The 17,754-nt window shown below is 40.1% G+C and overlaps 1 protein-coding gene across 5 annotated transcripts; it reads right to left on the bottom strand.

Annotated features, from left to right (window-relative positions):
* Positions 1 to 720: 720 nt before the first annotated feature.
* clockb (clock circadian regulator b) lies at positions 721 to 17,702 on the bottom strand. 5 transcript variants are annotated; one of them, XM_082536015.1, is made up of 24 exons: positions 17,604 to 17,702; positions 15,679 to 15,770; positions 15,198 to 15,342; positions 14,815 to 14,903; positions 14,212 to 14,271; positions 13,759 to 13,907; positions 13,042 to 13,133; positions 12,750 to 12,839; positions 12,440 to 12,560; positions 11,981 to 12,094; positions 11,588 to 11,706; positions 11,393 to 11,475; positions 10,394 to 10,500; positions 10,142 to 10,289; positions 9,855 to 9,930; positions 9,367 to 9,511; positions 9,101 to 9,204; positions 7,446 to 7,574; positions 7,068 to 7,226; positions 6,214 to 6,414; positions 5,320 to 5,525; positions 5,074 to 5,206; positions 4,358 to 4,492; positions 721 to 4,090 (listed from the first exon to the last, which is right to left on the bottom strand). In XM_082536015.1, exons 4-24 carry the CDS (start codon positions 14,829 to 14,831, stop codon positions 3,830 to 3,832), a joined length of 2,649 nt encoding a protein of 882 aa, XP_082392141.1. In that variant the 5' UTR covers positions 14,832 to 14,903; positions 15,198 to 15,342; positions 15,679 to 15,770; positions 17,604 to 17,702; the 3' UTR covers positions 721 to 3,829. The 5 variants fall into 5 exon arrangements, with proteins under 5 accessions (XP_082392141.1, XP_082392139.1, XP_082392138.1 ...); XM_082536013.1 differs by having other exon boundaries at positions 15,198 to 15,339; positions 17,564 to 17,692; XM_082536012.1 differs by having other exon boundaries at positions 17,564 to 17,692.
* Positions 17,703 to 17,754: the final 52 nt, after the last annotated feature.

Genomic DNA, 17,754 nt, shown 5'->3' on the forward strand with positions numbered 1-17,754 from the left:
CTAAACAAGTGCAGACGTGCTCTCTGGGGGATTCATGCTTCTCCATCTAGTAATCTGATGACCAAGTCTGGGCTTGGCAGTTGCCAGGAGAATGGTACTTGTCTCAGTGCAATTTGCCAATTGTGGGTAGGGATGGGGGTTTTTGGAGGAGAAGGGGGGGGGGGGGTTAGGAGTTGGGCTCAACCCCTTGGTTTCAGTGAAATGAACTCTTAATGCTTGAGAATACCAAGATACCAAGAAATTTTGGACATCTTGGTCCCAACTTTGTGGGAACAGCTTGGGAGTGACCCCTTCCTATTCCAACATGACTGCACAGCTTTGCACAAAGCAGAGGTCTATATAGACATGGATGTGTGAGTTTGGTGTGAAAGAACTTGACTGGCCTGAGTCCTGACCTCAACTCTATAGATCACCTTTGGGATGAATTAGAACAGACTGTGAGCCAGGTCTTCTCGTTCAACATTCATTTTCTGACCTCACAAATGCGCTTCTGAAAGAAAGGCCAAAAATTCCCATAGACGAACTCCTAAACCTTGTAAAAAGCCTTTCCAGAAGACATAAAGCTATTAGAGCTGCAAAGGGTGGGCTGACATCATATTTAAACCTTATGGATTAAGAAGTTCATATGCATGTGAAGGTAAACGACCGGCAATAAGTGTACTTTACTGTGGGTCAAAAGGAAGGCCATCACTGGCTTAAAAACTGAGTACAACACACATGTCACATTTAATATTTGCAACTGTTTTTATTTTCAAATTGACCAAGATGGGAGAAGAGGGGATTATAATAATAATGTTAGCAAACATTTTGCTTCAAAATATTGATTACATCTGACTTTGGGGTAGATAAAGGAGCACAGTTCAAGAGCAGAAGAAGGGATAGAAATACATACAGTACAGGTTAGCATAGCACCGTTTTTACACTGAATACTGGTGTTTTTAACTTTGTGTATGTGTACAGTATTATACTAGATCTAGAACTGTTTAGAACCAAACGGTGTAGTGGAAAGGTGACCTGTGTATCTGTGTGGAAGGGGGAGCTCGCCGTCTTGTCAATGGCGTCCCGTATCAAATATCCTAGACCTCAACTTTGAAGAGATTTTGAACCCTTTTCCCAACCAAGATGTTGTCAGAAACATATTGCTGCAAACCAATAAAGTCTGTAATGGTGAAACATTCAGAGGTTCTTTTACGATAGACTGAAATTCAGATTGTAAGTTCTGGATTCTTGCAGTGAATTGTGAGTTTCGTTCACACCCCTCCATTTCCTTCATCATAAAGCCTGTCAAACAGGCGCACAGTTACAACATCCATTAGTCTCTTTAAAACACCATTACATTCTTTGGGCTGGGCATCAGTGACACAAACTATAAACATTTCATTACCCTTTAGAGATGCCTTAAAACGCACGCACGCACACACAAACACACTAATCTATACAGGACAAACAATTAATGTGAGACGAGTGGAAGACCTGATTCAAATATTAAAGCCCTCACTGTGTAATCTCGCCACTATTCCTTATTTGTATGGGGGAAAACAAGAAATGAGGTTTTATCCCCGCTAACAGCAATTTAGTCTAAGTTAAGCTTATGTCCAAGGGTTAACATTTGAGACTTGTCAGATAGTACTAGAGTCACTGTGAGCAGTCTGTTATTGCAGAACAATAATAGTACCCATCTTCTTTAGCCTGGCAGGTGACCAGTGCTCTGCAATGCCTAATAACCACTTTCCAGTCACACTTCTGTGCATGAAAATATACTGGGATAAAGCGACAGCTAACATGCACACAGACTCATTCACACAAACATATTCAAGTTGAGCCGTCCCACACACGGGCTCGCACAATATTGCGCCCAACGAGAGCAGACGTTCCTTGAAAATTACAATTCCTTTATACTGCAACGCAAGAACTGATTGGCTATCGCCAGGGGAAAGAAATACTGACCCCCAAGTGATATAAGAAGTAGGATCAAGGACAGGAGATGTTATATTCACACAAACCCACATGCACACTTTTACTACACTCTGAGACAAAACACATTCTAAATGCTCCTTTGCCAACATTTCACTTCCTCCAAACCAAGGCTTTTCTGTATGATATGGCTTAATCACTGAAGTACACAGGCTGAGCCCAAACCATTTAAAGTGGAGCGGGACCCTGTCCTGGTTTTTGACTGCTATTTGAGAACCGAGAGTCAAGTGAACTGGACTGCATGAGGTTTTCTGAGGCCTAGGAAGAAGGACGAAACACTGATGATACAGGAGACCTTAAGATAGTCAGCTGAAATTCAGATGCTTGGGTAGCGTGAGGTTAGCGTATTCCAATAAGAGTGACAACAGAAGGATTTCTCTGCAATTCTGCTCTACTGCGTCTCAACATCTACCCCCACAAAAACAACAAAAAAAACCCACCAGCATATTTTTATATGCTTTGATAAATAAACAACGAAGGCTCTAAAGAAATCTGGGGCAAATTTGATTCAGTCACCACTTCCTTTATGAATCTTCTTCCTATGGTCTTTGCAGCATCACTGTCTAATCCTTCTGGTCTGGTTCCAGACTGAGGCAGAAGCAAAAACTTTCCACATTCCTGAGAATACAAGTACCATCCAACAACTTCAAACCCTTTACTAAGTCAATTATTGTAAGACACAAGGGGCAACACACACACACACCAGCCACAGACACTCTTGTTCACTCATTCACACAAAGATGGTTTTCTCAGAAACACTCATTAGCTCAAAGAATCACACAACAGATTACAAACAACAGGGTCGACAGTGATTTATCGTACACAACCACGTTAAGTGCTAAAGTTGAGGAGCTTGAGGATATACTGTTTTGTTACATATAGGGCTCTTTAACTTTTAAAAAATAATCCCTACTATATACACACGCATTAATTTTAATAGGGGTAATATCTTGTTGGAAAATATATGCCTTTGAATAGTCTGTTTGAAATTTAAAGTAAAAAAAAAATTTTGACTATGTTATTGGCACTTGGAATCACTAAACCCGTCATATGTACAGTAATTATCCTGTAAATAATACAGTTAAACTGTAATCTAGTTTCTTGCTAAACATGATCTGTAATTAGAAAGAGAGCCTTTTTTTGTCTCAGAGACACAGTGTTCAAAAAACAACTTCCACAAAAAACACCCAAGCCCAGCCATTTTTTAAAACACTCAGAACTTTAAAACCTTGTTCTGGACTTAATTTTTTTTTTTCCTGGGAGGGGTGGTGGTGGTGGTGGTGGTGGTGGTAGGGCGGGGAGGTCTAAGAGGAGTCAGTGCTCCATCTTTGACCACACTTGACCAAAGTAAAAAGTTATGTTGTTTTTTTTTTGTTTTTTTTAAAGCAACTAATAAAAGCTTACACAGTTATTTTTTCCATGCAATCATATAAAATACTACATTTCTGTTTTCTGTTAGGCTATGGTGGATATTTACAAGTTTTTGTTTGTATCATACAGTAAATCTGTACAAGGCCAGTTCGCTTTGACACGCTTCTCAGAAAAAAAAACAAAAAACAAAAAAAGTGACCATAAAGTGATTAATTCAGGTTTTCACGGAAACTGAAGCTTCCCTCACAACACCGCTTCTCATGAGAGGAAATGGGGATTTGAATCCATCCTGTTGCCATGGTGACAGTCTTTTGGTGAGTTCCTTGTGGACTCATTTTCCTCTTTCCTATGATTTGTTTCTTTCAGATGAAGGAACGATTTCGGGGGGGAAAAACAAACAAACAAAAAAAACAAACGTATGCAACAATCCCTTAAGAGTTCCAATTCCCCACATGTTCTCGCTGTACACACTCCCCTCCTCGCTTCACTGCTGTTGGCTGCTGACAGCGTCAGTCCTGTGCGATGACGGGGCTTTCTGCTGTTTCTGGGGCTGTGGTTTAAGCTGCTGCTGGTGCCTCTGGTGGTGAGATTGTTGTTGCTGCTGTTGCTGCGGTTGTTGTTGCTGCTGCAGTTGCTGTTGCTGCTGTGGATGTGTTGCCTGGGTGAAGGTTCCCTGCTGTTGGAGTGGGAAAGCTGCCTGCAGGATCAGCTGCGTAGACTGGTTGTTGTGGAGAAGACGAGGGCCCTGGCAGCAAGACAATGCAATGATATTAGACAATGAAGGAAATTCTTCTCCCTCTGCTCATTCTCTAGTGTCACTGAAAGTCTTAAACATTTACAAGTGTAAATGACACTCCGTACACTTAAGACACACTTTATATAATTTCATAATTATTCGCAATATCATAAAAATGAAATATCTGTACAGTAAAATTAAACATGAATGCTATCCTATCATACCATGCCTCTACAATATTTTAAATCAATGACATCTTCTGCCCTCTAGTGATACCTGTAGGAATTGCTGTTGTTGCTGCTGCCCCTGCTGGTTGCTTTGTGCCACTACAGCTGTCTGGTTTTGGCCGTCTGGTTGTCCTTGAGGTGCTTGGGCCGGCTGCAGAGTCAGCGTTTGGGTCTGCCCCCCTTGCTGAAGTGGTACAGAGGGTTAACAAAGGGAATATGTTGAGGTAAAGGAATAAAAATGAATTAAAAAGTTCACTCACTCACTGCTTTCAGGGTGAATGAGCAGCTACTCTTAGTTTTATCGTTATCAATTATTAAGATGTGTGCCATTTTTTCACTATTTAAGTAATTACCCAACAACCTGCAAGTCTTTGATTTTTCAAGCGTGCTTTTGGGTTTCATTTAATTATTAAAAGGGTTATGCTGTTTTTTTTAAACCCAAAATACTTTTTCTATCATCCTGAATCTCTTCGTTAACTACTTCCAGAACCACACTGTTGCGTTAACTAGTCTTTTTTCCCCCTCCCCTTTTCATTTCAGTTACAAACACCTAGAAAATTATTGCTAACGAGCATTTTCAAAGCTACTGTGCCAGAATCATTACACCAAGCGTTAAAGAACACACATTTTACTATGCCAGGAGCAGTTTGTCAGCCCTGAGTGGCTCAGATATAATCATTTAAATGGGCTTCACTCCAAATAGTTTTGATCTTAGACAGAGAGAGGCAAAACAAAAGAAACAGACATCATTCAAACTGTGTTTACCTGCTGGCTCCCAAATGGGTTGTATGCGGTAACCACCTGCCCCATAAACATAGAAGTGGGAACCATGACTGCACCACATGCATGCATTGGAGCTGTCACAAGCTTGGTCACAAGCTGCTGCCCTGCTGGGAAGCTGGAGAAAGAACTAGATATATTTATCCATCATAGTAAATATCAGCTTTTCAAATGTACAAACTGTCAGATTGTCATTATAATGGGAATCAGGTTCGATTGTTCTGCACTAACCGGATCTGTCGGTCCTGGGTGAAAGTGGCCACAGCTGTGCCTTGCTGGGTGTTATTCTGCGGCAGGCTGGTGCTGATCTGCAGCACATTTGGCTGTCCTGGCTGGGAAATCATCATTGTGTTGTATAAAGGAGCAGATACAGAGCCCTGGGTCTGGGGTTGAGGTTGGGGCTGAGGCTGAGAAGCTTGCTGAGTCTGACGCTGGGGCTACAGAGGAGCAACAGCAAAGGCCATGACATTGTCTTTTAAATTAACGAAGCATTAACAAGATTATTTAAAGATTTTCTGTGGATTCGTTCTCCAGTTTCACTTTCCCCACTTTTACGCTGTCATGTGTGAAATTTACACATAACACAAAATAAATCAGCATGTAAGTCAAAGTGGTTTTTCGTAAGTTTTCTGTCTTCTAACTTTGAGACACAAAAATGAAATCGGTGAAATGTCTTGCTGCTGTCACACTCACCATTTTGAGCTGACTTCAAAATTGCATGAGATAATCAATAATTCACAACATGGAAATTTAAACTGTGTCTATTCAGAGGAAAGGCGGGGTTTAATGAAAGCCTCCACTATCACTGAGTGACCCCTAAAGTGTCACATTATTAAAAATGCAAACAGCATGAGATTTTAACATTTTATCCTCACAGCATAGCACTGTAATATCTGCATAAAAGTGACTAATACTGTCCCAAATTTAGGTAAGATTATTGTTCACAGAGAAAGCTGAAAGAAGACTACATGCACACACAGGCAACTTCTGAGATTAAAAGGAAATGACAAAATCATGGACATGCAAAGGAAACAGACAAACATTTTCATCTGATCTGAACTTTCAAAACCATTTTCATAGTATTTCCATAGCCTGTCTGCTTGCGTGTGTCTGCCGGTATCGCACCTGCATAAGGGTGTTGGTCTGCTGTTGTAAGCTCTGTTGAGTGGGAGGAGCCTGCTGCTGGATGGTGAGCTGCGGTGTTCCCGAATGGACGGGGTTAATTGTTGTTTGCTGGACCTGATTGGTCAACGTAGTTGTCTGCTGGACTGATCCTACTTGAGGAAGCTGTACATTCATGGGTCCACCCTGCTGCTGCAGCAACATCTGTTAGAATGGACACATGAAATGTCAGGCCACATTCAGATAGTAAGGAGATTTACAATGTGTGCGTGTTACTTTTACCAGATCTGTGCGTGACAACAGAATAATCAACAGAAATAAATTATCTTTACACAATCAGGAGATGGCAGTTTACTGTTTTCTATGAATAGAAGAAATATATAATGCATGCAGGATTCCAGTCCTGATCTAGGTCAAGCAAAACCAGGTACAGGACAATTCACCTACTTGGTCTGAACAGAGGTCACATTTCTTGTTCGATTAAGTGATTTTTTTTTTCCACATGTGGAAAATATTACATCAACACTACTTCTTGGCTCTATCTGTATCCTGTGAACAGAATCCACCCTGTTGGTTTATTTTTATAATTAATTTTATTTTGCTGTAAACACTAGGTGCAGTCATACACACCATTTTCTCAATATACAGATTTTAACTTCGACATGAAGACAGAGAAAGAGTTATGAATAGAGAGAAATAAAGCAAAGTAATAGAGGATGACACAAGGTAAGTTACACTAGAGATATAAATAGACACTGAGTAAAGTGGATTTAAACACACCTACTGTAAGAAAAGGCTTTTATGTCATAAAGCAGTGCTGACCTAAAAGTAATCTTGCATACGCATCTACAGCCTACCTGTATACCCTGCCCCTGGACTCTCTGCAGCTGCTCCTGGATGTGTCTGAGCTCCTCCTGCTGCCGCTGAATGTTAGCCTGGATCATTCTGGTCCTCTGCTCCAGCTGCTCCTTTAAGTGCTGCATGGCATTCACCTGCGCTGAGAACTCCATCACTGGCTGCAGACGGAGAGAAAAAGAACAAGCTGTGCAATGTGTATGCAATTAGGATACACTGGCTAATCGAACTCCATAGTTGGGTTGCACAGTTAATTAAATGCCACAAGGTCCAAGACCTCAGAGTCCACATTATACAAGCATTTGAAAAAAAACGTTTGTCACCAATTAACCTGTTGTCAACAAACCATTTGAGCTCTTCTCCACATAATTATGTCTCACCTGCACATTTGTCTGGAGCTGCTGTTGTTGTTGTTGTTGCTGCTGCTGTTGCTGTTGTTGTTGTTGTTGTTGTTGCTGATTGATCATACCAGGAGCTACACTCTGCCCTGTAGTCTGAGAGCTCATAGACTGCAAATATAATGAAAACAAAAACTATGATTACAGGCATGAATTTTTCATTGTATTACACCACTTTATATGCACATGTTCAAGACTTAAAACTGAAATACACTTGCATTTATATAGTGTTTTTCTAATTTTACAGATACATACATCTACACAGGAAAATTTAGAATAACAGTTAACCTAGTATTCATGTTTTTGGACTGTGAGAGGAAGCCAGACTACCCGGAGGAAACCCACACAGGAACAGAGAAAATATGCACACTCCACACAGAAAGTCCCTAGCTGAGGTTTAAACCAGGAACTTTCTTGCTGTGAGGCAACAGTGCGACGCACATCTCTGAGTTTTGACGCCGCTTAACGCCCATTCAAAGCACAACAACTTTAGTACGTAAGTTGAAAAACACAGATTTTATGGTAATTATGTATTTTTGATTGAAAGATTGTTGAAGTGAAGATGCAAAACAATGAACCTCTCACCATCCCAGCTAACACTGCAGTACTGTCTTGATGCTAACCGCTGGCCTACTGAAACCTCATCAGCATATTAACCTTGCCCGTTGCTCTCCATTGAAGTTTGAAATCAAAACTGTAGCTGAGAAATTTGATTACATGTATTGAAAATTATGGTGGTAAAATCAGGTCACATTCAACATAATGTGATATAATGGAAATTTAAACTCGCGTACAGGTTTTATGTACAGCCCAGACTTTAAGCAGCTGAAAAGATGCTTTATAATTTCCCCAGTGATGCTCTTTCAGGCCTTCACTGTAACTCTGGTTTAGCTCTCTGTCTTTAACAAGTGTTTTTGTGACAGCAATTTTTTTTGAATTTTTGCCTGAAGAGTCATTTAGTTTTAGTTATAATTTAGGGATCTAAGTTTAGGGTCAACTACATATCACAAGATTATCAAAACCTAAATGTGAAGTTGATTTATTTGCCTAAAATATAAAGTGTAAAAGTTTGTGTTTTTACTCCACAAGGTTTGCAAAGCATCTTATTTTCCCAGACTTAAAAAGCGAAATTCTGTGCATCCAACCTTGATGTACACAGAGAATACTGACAGGATCACTTCCAAAACTCGCACCGCCTCTCAGAACATTTTCATCTTGTTTTTATTCGTTGGTACAAGTGTCCGTAGATTTCATCGCAGTTTTTATCCTCATGCATTCGTTTTTATTTTAGTGATTTTGTTTTCGTCAGGGAGAAACAGGTTGTTGACAAAAACTATGATGAAAATTATTAAAATAGTAAATGGCCTGCATTTGTATAGCACTTTACTTATTATTTATTAGTCAGCAGAATTAACACTGTTCTTGAAGTCGGAAGCGTTTGTCTGCGCTTTGTGCTCAGATTACGTAAGAAAGCTTCAGGAAATAGTCAAGCACAAAAGTTCCACCAGGAACCAGATATGCCAATCCATAAAACAAAAAGGAAAACAGTGTTTTCTTGACCAATTTCTGTGTTAGTTATGGCCAGAAGTAGTTTTGTAAGGATTTTCTATGGATTAGCCAGCTGTGTCCTGTCTCACCTGGCTGCTGATAGATGACCGGCGCTGTGATGTCATCTCCATGGTAGATGCTAATGATTGCCGAGGGGGCGTGGCCGTGTCCATGTGTAACTTGGGAGCTGTCGCTGCAGAGAAAGTAATTGGTAGTCAATGGTTATTTTTAGATGATATCATTTTACTACAGGAGTTAGCCACTGAATTTTAATACAGAGAGGATATGTCACCACCTCCCCTTAACAGTATGTCAGTGTATGTCACATTACTTGTGCAACTGTGGGTGTCCTTACAAGTGCAGGTGTTGTCAGACACATGCGATGAGGACTTGCGGGAACTCCGCGAGGAAGTCGAAGGTGTTCTACTGTGGTCAAATCGCTCCAGTGCCTCCTTCAGGCTGGACGTATTGAGCTGTGACTCTGAGCCAGAGTCTTGACTCTGGAAAAATAAGAAAATACCAAAGATTTAAAAAACAAGAAAGCCTATCCATTGTATCTAATGGAGTGCATACAAGTGGAAATTACAGGCCTAAAAGGTAATTGAGGTACCAGCAGAAAATCTGAAGCATAAATTTCATAATCTAACATTGTAACAGCTCCTAATGAAGCTGAATATTGTACTTCAACATGTAATATATTTCTGGTATTTTTGCTTTCATCTGTTTCAGTTAGTCTTACGCAACAACTTCTACCACAACATTGTTTTTAGACTCAATTTTACTCCTGTGCTTGACATGTTTGTAATTATAAGGACCGTGCTACATGATTTATTTATTTCTCACCTTATCTGCAGTAACTTCTGGATTTGCCTCCTCGATGCCGAGCTCTCTGCGCTGTTCTGCCCTCACCTCTGCATAGCTGCATTTTAGACCAAAAACAAAAACAAACAAACAAAAAAAAAAAAAGGGGGGGGGGGGGGAGGGGTTTGAGAAGATGGTTGACCAATAAAAACATTATAAAAATAGAGACATAAAGAGTCTTTTGTTAACACAAACTCAACATCGTTCCTGAAAAAGTCCAGTGATCAGCAATCTTCTGGAAAAGGGGAATAAAATAAACATACTTGTACCTGACTACTGTGTGCGTGCAGACAATAAACTCAGGTCGAGAGTTCCATTGATGGTAGGTGATGTAGTAGTGTGTCTGCAGCCAGATCCACTGTTGACCTTTCGTCAGGAAACGGTAGTAGCATGACTTCCCTTTACCATATTGCATTACTGAACAGAAGCGGGGCAGAAACAGCCAAAGATGTTACCAAAAACACTCAGAAAAAGGCTTTTACAAAAGATTTTTGCTAGTTTGACTTAAAGTAAGTGCTCACAGTGTTCGTGACATTTCGCTAGCGTCTCCAGGTCGTCCACATGGTAATAGTCGTACCCTGATGTCCCCAAAACCTCAAAAGGCAGGTAGCCTATAATTGGTGGCGCTCTGTAAAAGGTAAAAGAATTTTCTTACTCTGATGTAAAATTGCTGAACGGATACTTTTTCTAGAGAAATGCTTTATTTTCATGTACATTTATTTATTTTATTTATCCATCCATTCGCTTCCGCTTATCCTTTCCAGGGTCGCGGAGGGTGCTGGAGCCTATCCCAGCTTTCATAGGGCAAGAGGCGGGGTACACCCTGGACAGGTCGCCAGTCTGTCGCAGGGCTAACACATAGAGACACAGACAAGCAGTCGCATTCACATTCACTCACAGATTCACACCTATGGGCAATTTAGATTGACCAATTAACCTATCCCCACTAACTGCATGTTTTTGGACTGTGGGAGGAAGCCAGAGTACCCGGAGAGAACCCACGCAAACACGAGGAGGACATGCAAACTCCACACAGAAAGACCCCGGCCTGATGGTGGAATTGAACTCAGGACCTTCTTGCTGTGCAGCAACGCTGCTAACCACCGTGCCGCCCTCATTTATTTTATTTATGATTTGTTTATTTATTTTCTATGATTTCTTAACTTCTGGTGTCCTGAAAAGTGAAACTAGAAGTGTGGAGGAAAATCTCAATGGAGAAATAAATTGAAGAACAAGAACACAGTTTGTGAAGAACTGAAATGAAACATATTTGAACTATGACCTGGAAAAAGACCGTACTATCCTCTAGTTCACATTTAAATTTGTCAATAATGAATGAAGACAGAACTTAAGAGGTTAGATGCATGAATAAAGTCTCACATTTGCTAAACTGACCAATCATAACGTGTGTGAATGTGTGTTTCAGCCATCTATATAAGACAGCAGCCATGTGGGTGCAACTCAACCACCCAACAACCCGTTGTGATTGAGTATACAGGAGAAGAACTAGATCTGCCTACCGATGGTCTAAAAAGAGGAATTTCCATTCTAGACTGTGTCTTGATGTGAACTCTTCATTGGGCTCCTCCACCGTACACATTTCCTATGAAAATAAAATTGTGAAAATTAGATGTTTTGAGAGATAATTAATAGCTAATTGACAAATAAATACTTGACAGTCTAATGAGTAAAGTCAGTTCATGTCTGAATAATACCTTGATAAACTGAGGCTTAGCTAGCCGGACCGTGGCTACAAAGCACACCTGGTCATCAAAGGCAGGTTGTAGCGACCGCTGTAACACCCCTGCCAGACCGTTCCTAGTCACATTGGGAACTGCACAACAGTGTTACTTACTCAGCATGTCAAAGAATATAAAATGTGGTTCACAGAGCAGTACACAGAATAATATCTTTCTAGGCTAGTAAATGATATCTTAAAATTATGCTTATTTTCCACTTTTTGACTTTAACATTTAATGGGTTTAACACACGAGTTTAATGCTAGTTTGTATCTATACATGCAAGCTTGTTTGGAAAATAGTATTAAAAAAAAAAAAAAAAAAAAAAACATCTTCTGAAATTCCTCACATGCAGTGCGAGGGACATACCGTTATTGAGAGACTTGAAGTTGCCGATGAACTTAACATATTCATAAACAGGGGATTCTTTGGGGTCAATGGCCCCTCGCAGCATATGACAGCAGAACTCCATGTGATTCTTAGCTGGAGACAAAAAAGAAAAAGAGATTATAATTACCAAGGAAAAAAAATACAACTGCTTGTAAAAACATGCTGTTCATGTGCTCCACAAAGGTCATGTCCAGTCCAGCAGCTTCACTCTGACAAGCCGTGTGTTCACACTATGGTGACGTTTTTGAAATTTGAATCCTTTTTAACATTATTTATTTATCAATTTATTTGAGAAATACTTTTACTTGTGAGCATTTTTAATCTGATAATAATAAATAATCCTGTTTAATCATCAGACATACAAAAAAAAAAAAATTGTAAACCATATCATTTCAAATAAGCAGGTTTTATGGTACAAGATGACGGTGTGTTACTCACACTTTAGGTAATCAGTGCTAAGGTTCTCTAGCTCAGAGGGGTGTGTGGACAGAGCCTTGTACACTTCGGAGTGTTCCCCAACCGGCAGGAAGTTTAACAGGTTCTGGTCCACCAAATCCGCCTGATAAAACACCCACACACAGGCACACACACACATTCAAGAGGAATACAAATTAAGACAAGCCCTTTTCAATACACACTGGTCAGCCTGACATGTTTAATCTGAACCACACAAAAGATCCTATGAAAGCTTTTGTTATAATAAAGTGTATGACTAATACAGACACGGTTGCAGGGGGAGGTGATTTACCGGGAGGTGTTCTAGTAGTGAAGTGACACTCTCAGACACGTAGAGGATGTTGCCATCAGTCATTATTGCTATAAAGAACCCATCAAGAGCCTGTTAAAAAAAAAAAAAAAAAAAAAAAAAAACAGTGTCAAATCCCATAAGGACAAACTTAAAATTGTAAATTTAACTTCAGATATAACTATACTGTACAAAATGAGGTGACACTGACCACTGCATTAATACAACTGTGGGTCAAGTGCCTGTGTTTTTACACAACAAACAAGATTACAGAACGAAACCTAAGATTTCTGACCTCCAGCATGAGCTGGGTGAATTCCTCATTGCTAAGAAATGGAGGCTTCCAGTCTTGCCTGATCTCACTCGACTCAGACTGAGCTGCAATCTCTGGTGAAGGACAGAGAATTCAGTCAGAACTTAATACAGACATAGTGGAAAACGTCGAGGAAGAATAAGAGCACGAGAGGTGAGGGCATGTAAAAAGACAACAAAAACAGCATAAAGTTAACAGTAAACAACTGGGTGGAAAAATGTTTTGAGACTGCTATGTCCAGTATGAAAACAAGACAGTTAAAAACATACTAGGCGGAAGCTGGTATTTTATTATCTTGCAAGTCAATGACACTAGATAAAAACAAAAGGATCACTGACCTATAAACAGTGATGAAATAATTTAACATAAACACAATATCAGTATTCATAAAAAGTTAAAACTGCTGAAACCCTTATAATTATTAAAAGACATAAAGGTAGATTTACTTTAAGAATAACTTGTTAGGTCAAAAATACACAACTGGTTCAAATAGTTACCATTTTGTAATGTAAAATTACAGCACCAATGTCTCATAAAAAGGCAATAAAAACATACTTTCGCTTTCTAGTGATGAAGGTAAGCAAACCCTGATAAGTGTGGCTAAATCGGAATGATCAAGCTAAATATACAAAAAACATCCACCCTGTGAGGTGTTTAGCAAAAACAGGAAGTGAGACGAGCACGGCAGAAAGCTCTGACCTTTGTGTTTACACAGGAAGTCGATGCTTTTCTGCAGGATGGTGGACTTGTCCATCTTTCTAGTGTTGCCAGGCAACATTGTGCCGAGTTCCTTGATGAGGACATTGAACTGGTCTCGCCGTCTTTTCTCAGACTTGTTACGGGACACGCTGCAAGCAAAAATAGTTTTGAAATAGAAGGTTTAAGACATTTTATTTGGTTCTGTTTTCATCCAGTGTTTTGACTGGGCTTTAAAAACACAACCTTTAAAAAAAACAGTAATGTAACTTTATCATAAGTGACCCTGGTTATGTGAAAGTCAAGGCAGAATGACTGTTGTGTGAATGGCATTAGGACAAAGTCAGCTCTGACACTGTGTATTAACAAAAATGTACTAACTCATGTTTAATCAATATTCTATGACTTTTTTAAGTCCATACTAGACTAATCTCCTCTCCAGCATGTTTATCTTACCGTTTTGCTTTGTCCTTTTCATCTTCTTCCATCAACCCATCAAAGATGCTACAATCATCCCTAAAGAAGGAAGAAAGCAAACATATTTACAGCCATTCACAGCTTTCAAGACTTACTTGTTTACGTTTTCCTGCATGTGCGGTGGCCTTGAAGGCAGGTATGCATTGTTAATAATAACCAATGACTGATGTTGGCTAATGAGAGAATTCCTATTGTACATGCCAGCAGCAGGTTTATTTTTGGGTCACACAGAAAACGGGTGAGAGAGAGAGAGAGAGCGAGAGAGAAAGAGAGAGAGAGAGCAGTAGAAGGAATGCGTTTTGTTTGCCAAGAAGATTAAGCGCATTTGTGTACTACGTTTCAATTAATATAGGTCAAAAAAAATCATTTGATGGGGACTCATAGATGCTATCCATAACTTTCTTTCTTTAAATGAAAAAATATTCTTTCAAAAGTAAAGAAATATAAAGAGTTAAAATAATGAGTTTTAATTTTTGAGCCAGATGTTACATACATATATTTTGTGATTTTGTACATGTGACTATGAACATATTCTGTATACAGCAGACACAACATTTTGAGGTGTTGTGTGCAGCATTATACCCCATGCTTGATGTCATGGTGGCTGCTAATCAGGGCTGTGGCTGCAGTGATTTGTTCTTTAGGCGTGAGGTAGGCATTTGGAAGACCACCTGTTGAGACAAAAAGAGCAGGTAGTTTATTAGTTTAACTCCTAGTTATTTTTCATATTGTATATGAAGGCACTAAATGGGGCTTTGAAGTGAAAGCCTGAAAGGGTAGTCCCTTTTCTAACCATAACATTTGCAGATCATATCTTTTCTCTTAACTAGTTCCTTTCTTTTTAAAAAACACAGTTACATCTCCATACATGCATGCACACACTAAATAATAAAAATTTCTGACATTTAATAAACACTTTTCCATGCACCAGATTAAATCTGTGTGTCTGTGTATTAACTTCTCACCTCACTGCAGCCTATGCACGTGCTCAGTTAACGTATTTTCTCAGGGGGTTGTAGAAGGGGTTTGGGGTCAAAAGTGGAGCTGATGTCATTGGGGTCATGAGAGGGCACCAGGCCACAGGAAGGACATGGTGGTCAAGCAAACCTGCTGGAGAAATCAGAGCAGAAACTAATGGTCATGGGGAGACCAACCAGAGAGTTTGGAAACATAATAACCATCTCCTAGTGCACTGTCTGCCATTTCTTAAACCAAGATTTATTTTTATTTATTCTTTTTTCCCCCTTTAAAATCAGTTTCTTCCTTTTAATTTTGGTACAATATACATTATGGACATAAATGTATTTTATGAATTAAGATTATTAAATTACAGTATAACATGCGGCAGCATCTTCAAAGTGTGAATAACATAAATCAATACAAAAAAAATACCCTGAAATGAAATTTACTTCTGCACTTACAATAGTTTTACATCATGTAACTTACATTCTGGAATGTCACTTGTTGGTATAATTAGCTGTTTGAGATCGCAGCCTTTGAGTTGCTGACAAATCTTGTGTGTGCAAACCACACCTCACCTGCAACACAAACATACACCCACTGTTTACCATGCACAGAAATTCTAGAAGTCACCCGAAAAATGCAGATGTTAGTTGCTGCAAAGTACAAAACAGGAAACCTGAGCTGCAAGTAATCAGCTTTTACACATAGATTTGTCATACCACTAAAACGCCAAAAACAAGTATGCTCTGTCTAAGAAACGGTTAAAAGTAAAAGGGATTTAATACTACTTTCATATAAAAAAATTAACAACAAATACCCCATTATCTCAGCAACAGTCCAATCATTTTACAGAGATATATGATCACAATTGAGGTGCTGGACCCAATATAACCTTGGCATTTTGCCATGAAAAATGACTGGTGATGACTTAGAGTAGTTGCTGATTGTTTTCCTGTTAATCAACAGTTCTGTTGTTTTGATTCTCAAACTGTTATGACCAATCTAGTCTTCGCATCAATGCTCAGTGTGCGTTTTCTTTTTTTATTAAAACAAACAGTCTAAAGATTTACTCTTTACATTAACACCAACCAGCACCACAACTGAACAGCAATAACTTGTGAGTGTTAGTGCTTTTTTCAACAAGCAAACTCATGCACAAGGGTCGAATAATCAATTTCAGCATTTGCTAAAGGCTTAAAAGATTAGTCTATAGGAGTCGCTTCCAAACTCGTCAAGTAGTCCCACCGGCACAGGGACAACAGACCACCACTTAATCAACGTCTTCTAAGAGGATTTTGCTGTATATAAGTGTGGGCAGAGAGGTCACGAAGACTACACTAACAACTGTGGACAGCATACTAGAGGAGATGCCCTCTCATATCTCCCTCATGTGTATAAAACCATCATAAGGAGATCACACTGGTGGTCCCAAGGCTATATTTCGGGATGCTGACCTGCACTTGGTGTTCTCTTCATGGCCAATAAGTGAAGCCTCGTTAAACTGAGCTTCTTCATTGGACGAAGACGTTGTAAACCATTCCCAATGAATTAACTCTCATATGAGCAACATGACCGAATGTTTTTCCGTCTCCCAAAACAGCAACGAGCCATAAGATAAGGCAATCTAGCGTTTAACATATACAATTTAATGCCACAGGTGTTAGTTATACAACCTAAAAGAGAGCAACCCATATAGCTAGCTAGCAGGCTAACTAAGCTTGCTACCGAAAACTGCCAATTTAACTCAGAGATTTAATGCTCTTACTGCCCCAGTTTCCTCATGCTCACACTCCGAAAACACTGAATGACACTCACGGGTAAAGCATTTCACATTTGTCAAAAATAAACAAGAGGAAAAATATGTCTATCATAGCAAGCTGGCGCCGAGCCCGAAGCTGTCACGCAACAACTGACACTGAAGATGAAATAATCTAAAATATTACCGTCGGGTCCTCAAACGCCGCGCATGAACATCCGCGCGGGGCAAGGTCCTCGCGTAAGCCGACAAAAACATGCCTATCCACCGCGGAGACACATCTATAAAACCAACGACGGTGGAAACATTTTCGCGGCAGATGTACATACACACATACATACACTGTTCCCGGGCACACGCGCGCGCGCTCACACACACACACTGGCAAGGATACGCGCACGCGCTCGCCCACTCTTACACATAGACACTGGCTGCTCCAAATGTGGGTCACTGGGCCTTGCTCTCCCTCAAGCGTGCGGAAACAGTCCCGAAGCCTGCTCTGCAGTCCGACCGCTTCCGCACGCCGAAAACACCGTCTACAAACCACGGCTGCCGTGCTATTTCACGATCGGTAACTGCCACCAGCTTCGCGTATGCATTAAAAACCCTTACCTTGACGAATAATCGAGAGCAGCCTCCGTGTTTTGCTTACTTGTGAGCGTTGCAGCGAGGTGGTGGGGGCCAGGAGGACTTCGGGTTGGGGAGAAAAACAGGAGGCCTACTTCATATTACGACGTACAGTCATGCGCAATAGAGACAGCAGGGCGCACTATTTTGCAAGTACAGTAGCCGAGGGAAAACTG

This window comes from Aulonocara stuartgranti (genome assembly GCF_965226115.1).
Source record: "Aulonocara stuartgranti genome assembly, chromosome: 6".
Taxonomy (NCBI): Eukaryota; Metazoa; Chordata; class Actinopteri; order Cichliformes; family Cichlidae; genus Aulonocara; species Aulonocara stuartgranti.

Bases quoted from the DNA above. Each gene is read 5' to 3' on its own strand.
- clockb (XM_082536015.1), bottom strand. The intron at 12,561-12,749 runs GTAAATCACCTC...GTGTTTTATCAG, and splicing joins CACTACTAGAACACCTCCCG to GCGGATTTGGTGGACCAGAA. The intron at 9,931-10,141 runs GTACAAGTATGT...TCTAAAATGCAG, and splicing joins TGCACGCACACAGTAGTCAG to CTATGCAGAGGTGAGGGCAG.